Raw genomic sequence first — 4615 nt, 5'->3', positions numbered from 1 at the left:
TCTTGAAAATAGGGACCACACTGGTCCTTTTCCAGTCATCCAGGACCTGGCCTGTGTGCTACGAGTGCTCAAATATTCTTGCCAGCGGCTGTGCAATGACATCAGCCAGTGCCTTCAGTACCCTCGGATGGAGCTCATCTGGGCCTGCCAACTTAAACGCATCCAGTCCTTCCAAGCGACTCTGCAACATCCCAGGGTCAACACTTGGTGGTCTGGAACCCTACTGTTGTCTCTCTACCATCCCATTGTGAGACTTGCCTTGCCCCGCCCCTTGTTTAGGGGCACTAAGGCAAAGAACTCATTGAGGAGTTCAGCCTTGTCCCCCCTGTCTGTCACCAGTTGCTTTTGCCCATTCAGTAGTGGTCCTATACTGCCCTGGGCCTTCCTTTTACTCCCTATATATCTGAAAAATAATTTTTTGTTATCCTTAACTTGGGATGCCATCCTCAGCTCCATGGTAGCTTTGGCCTTTCTAACTGCCTCCCTACAACTGCGAGCTGAGGAGGCATACTCCTCTTTAGTAATTTCTTCCTGTTTCCACTGCTTATATGCCCCATTCATCCATAGTCAGATGTATTTTCCATCACCTTCCATTATACTTCATCCACCTATTCCTGTATGAACAGAACTGTCAGAGCCTTTATAATTTTCTCAAAGACATTTCCCATTTTAGTCTTTGAAGTCAGGTATTTCTAGACCATAATATAAAAGGGTTTTTTTTGGTTACCTGAAGTAATTCAACTGCATATAAGTTGTTCTCAGCATCACAGGAAGTTCCTTCACGAAACCCAAATGTAAAACTTTGACCAGGATCATTCCCCAGCCCAGGTTGACAAGACTCTGTCTCTGGAGATGTGATGAGAGCTTTTACCTCTCCCAGAGCTTCCCAAGTTTCTCTCATCTCTTTTTCTGTTCTGAAAGATTTACACAGTTAATCTGAAATCAGTTGGCCATGTATCAGAGGATTAAACAAATAATAATAATCAGACATTATCTAAGCTTTAACCATTCTGCACAGACGTGTTTATGTAATGCAAAAATCTAACAAGCATAAAAACAAACTTCTGTGGTAGTACATTTAGTCAGGCTTCTGGCTTACTTGACTAGGAAAACAGACAAAGACCAGAAAAGCTGATACTGCTTAGTTCAGTTGCATGTTCTGAGATAAGGAATCCTACATGCCTTATTACCCTGTGCACAGATGTCCAATTAAGTAAACTTGTTTTGGTTTCTCCAGGATTGTATTTTTTTTCTCTTCATCTGTCTTAAGTATAAATATGCTTGAAAACTTAGAGAGAAGGAGGATTGATTTGAAACAGACAAGTGAGTGATTCCCCCTGATGTCTGGAATTCTCCCTGTGATCACAGTATAACCCTAATTAAAGAAAAGCTGGCTCTGTCAGTTCCGATTCAACCACAACGCAAAGTTTGATTTCTTCCACACTTCAAAGCTTTAACAAAATTAATCATTTATCATATCAAGGCAAACTTAAACGGTAACACCCACATGTAGTCTATATAGCATATATATTAGGCTTTTTTATTTTTTTAAATCTGCCACAGAATTAGGTTGCTGCCCCCAAAACATGCAATAGCTAGAGAAGCTAATTTCCTAAAACTAAGATTTACAACTTACATTCACCTCCCTAGATTATACATGGATTTCAAATACATGCTTTTGAAAATTTAGTCCAGAGTATTTAAGACAGATACTTGGCATATACATAAAGCATGTCTTCGTACCTCTCGTCTTTGTCTCCTTGTTTGACAAGGTCTGTGCTTCTGGCTGCAGTATCATCTGGACTGGAAGGACTATTCTCACTTGATCGGATCTTCTGTTCCACCACCTCCTCTTCTGCACTGTCACTTAGAGTTTTGTCCTCTAAAGTTAAAAAAAATTATGAGCCACTGCTATGCTGTAACTGCTTTCCAAGAAAATTAAAACCTATATAGTGAGAACCCTAACCAAAACTTCCAGTTTTATATTAATAGCTGGGTTTAGATACAACACTACAGTATAGATGTATATAATTCATTAGCTGGATATCAAGCTTTTGAAAATTTGATGCTTCTTTATAGACACAAATAGGAAGCTAAGCTTTCTATTTTATTTCTAAGCTTAAGATTTTCAGAAAAAGGAGCCCCTGAATCCATTAACCTATTTTTTTAGTTTTAGTTTTCAGAAATTGGTAATAAAAAGAACCTTACCACTTTCAACTTGCACCAATTGTTCCACAACTATTTCTGGACTGTAAGATTTCTGACAAGCATCCCCATTTCTTTCCAATATTCCAACATTTGGTTTAGGCCTTGGCAAAAGGCATCTTGTCAATCTTGTGTTACAAGCTTTAGGGACAGAATGATCACTAAAAGAAAGCAAGAAAAATGTTACAAGTAGACTTTAACCCTTCATTATTGAATGTTAATATTCTGTATTCAAAGGTAATTAATACCCACAATGAGGTCCTTTTCAACCCAGGTAAAAAAAAATGGCCAGGCATGTTTGGAAAGTTTTAAAATATTTTTTTCCCCCAGGCACAGCCCTAATTTGAAGCGAGTTTTCTGTAGTGGTTTCCTAATCCCGCACAACTTCCCCAACCTTAACCCACAGAATTCATATTTAAAAAGTTGGAAAGTAGGGGGAGGTAGATGGAGGCATATATGTGGAGTGGACTGTACAACCTATGAACTACTACAGCTAAAACAAGTATTATATGCCAACCTAAGAGCACCTAAGGGGAGCAACATCACAGTACAAATTACTCTAGAAAAGAATTGAAGTGGTAGTTAAATCAACCTGCTGTGTCCAGCATTTTCATTGGCATAGTCTTCTCCACCTATTCCCGTTCCAGTGCTTTGGTCCTCTAGAATGATTTTATTTCCATCCTCCAGTGGAACCAGTTTGTTATTAGCAGCAGGTGAAGGAAGTGAATGCTCGCTAAGAACTGCACTGTGCTCTGCATAAGGTTGATTTACAAAGCTATCAGCCACATCCCGCTCATCTTGCTCAGGCAATACTTGTGTCCGTCCTTGTTTAAAAATAAAGACAGACCTAGTTAAAAAGCAGGCTGCACACAAACTCATTCACAGGCAGATCGTCTTCAGATATTGTTCATTATAACCCACATTCCACTAGGATTCAGTATCTCACATATTGCATTGGTTAGCTAGGGTGCAAAATAACTTCCCCAAATGAGCAGAGATGTTAACAGCCTAATTCTGGGTTAATAAGAATGATTCGGCAGCATAGCTAACTTGAGTGGTAAACAATTCTTCTCATTAAAGGTACAAAAGATGAAGCAGAACGTTAGCACTTACCGACTATATAAGCTAAGCTTTTCTCCATTTGCCTGAGATACTAGTATCCATGAAACCCACCCAAGACAAAAAAAAGCAATTAAAAAAACCCCCAAACACTCAGAAAATGTCTAGGGATATGGGAGAAAAAAAAAAATCACTCAAAACTTTAACTCCAGATGAAGCAAGTTTAAAGTGGAAAGCAGTTCTACCACATCATTATTTCTTGCACATATAGTGGGCTGCTGAAAGATGTTCTCTTACGTTCATCACACATGCACGTCAGGATGTGTGATTTTGGGATAGGGGATCAGATCCCAGCCATGCCCTACTTGCCAGTGCAGGGGGGAGCCTGGAATCATGATCCTGGGCTTCCCCTGCACCAGCAAGTTGAAAGCGAGGTGCTTGACAATAAGCTGATTGTCAGCCATCCTTGCAGACTGCACTATGGCCAGTTGGACGCCTAATATGGGCCCAATTTAGCCAATGATCGTCTGACCATCAGCCAGCAGGAACTACACCAAGGCACGTTCAAGTCCAGGAGCCAGCTGATTGTCAGTTTTGGGAACCACTCTGGAGCTGATTAGAACCCCAGTATGGTCCTAGATCCAGCCAACAATCATCAGGCAGAGAGAACACTGGGACTGGTTGGAGACTCTGGTGTGGTCCTAACCCTGCCACAACTTCAATTTACAGGGCAGTAGAAACCAGCCATAAACATTTTATACATTTTTCTGTAATATTTTTGTGACTGATATCCCTATTAGTGATGTCATAAGTTTCTTGGACACGTGGCCAGATTACTATAAGATGTGATTAATAAACTAATCACTTGTTGGCTAGGGACCAAAGTTACACAAACTCGTTTAAATGATCAGAAAGTGGTTTAAACCTGTAACAGAACATAAGTTCAGTGTACATCAACCAGTTTCAAAATGGCCAAAACTGGTTTAAGATAAACCTGGTTGAATGCAATATCAGACCTAAGTGATTTGGGTCAAACGGTTAATGGAACTTCTGTCCCAGATCCTTTTCTGGTTTAAGTTAAACCAGTCCCCCAGCATCCCAGCATTCTCTGCATCCCTGGGTGGGGCTGTGCTCTTGGCTCTAGAGAGCAGGGCTGGCCCCACACCTCTGCTCTCTAGCCTGAGCCCCAGCTGAGGCAACTGCATGGCAGGACCAGCCCAGGCTGGGCGGCGTGGGCAGGGCCCTTTCCAGCAGCTACAACTCAGTGACAGGGAATCTGAGCCCTGCAGTAGCAGCAGCCTGGCCCAGCGTGCACAGGCAGCGGCTGGTCAGGTAGCAAGCTACCTGGGCT

The 4615-nt window shown here is 41.5% G+C and overlaps 1 protein-coding gene across 9 annotated transcripts in view; it reads right to left on the bottom strand.

The window, feature by feature from the left end:
- BDP1 (B double prime 1, subunit of RNA polymerase III transcription initiation factor IIIB) overlaps window positions 1-4615 on the bottom strand; it is an 80182-nt gene that overhangs the window by 20961 nt on the left and 54606 nt on the right. For all 9 annotated transcript variants that reach the window (XR_002097277.1, XM_019516967.1, XM_019516973.1 and 6 more), the window contains 4 exons: window positions 2798-3029; window positions 2209-2366; window positions 1744-1882; window positions 728-914 (listed from right to left, as the gene is read on the bottom strand). Coding sequence is in view for 8 of the 9 variants with exons in the window: in XM_019516967.1 (XP_019372512.1) it covers window positions 728-914; window positions 1744-1882; window positions 2209-2366; window positions 2798-3029 (716 nt within the window). In the remaining variant the exon portion in view is untranslated. The remainder of the gene's footprint in view (window positions 1-727; window positions 915-1743; window positions 1883-2208; window positions 2367-2797; window positions 3030-4615) is intronic.

This window comes from Gavialis gangeticus, unplaced genomic scaffold (assembly GCF_001723915.1).
Source record: "Gavialis gangeticus isolate Ggan-Ray unplaced genomic scaffold, GavGan_comp1, whole genome shotgun sequence".
Taxonomy (NCBI): Eukaryota; Metazoa; Chordata; order Crocodylia; family Gavialidae; genus Gavialis; species Gavialis gangeticus.
The sequence above is the reverse complement of the archived record's forward strand: the minus strand, read 5'-3'. Positions and strand labels throughout refer to the sequence as shown.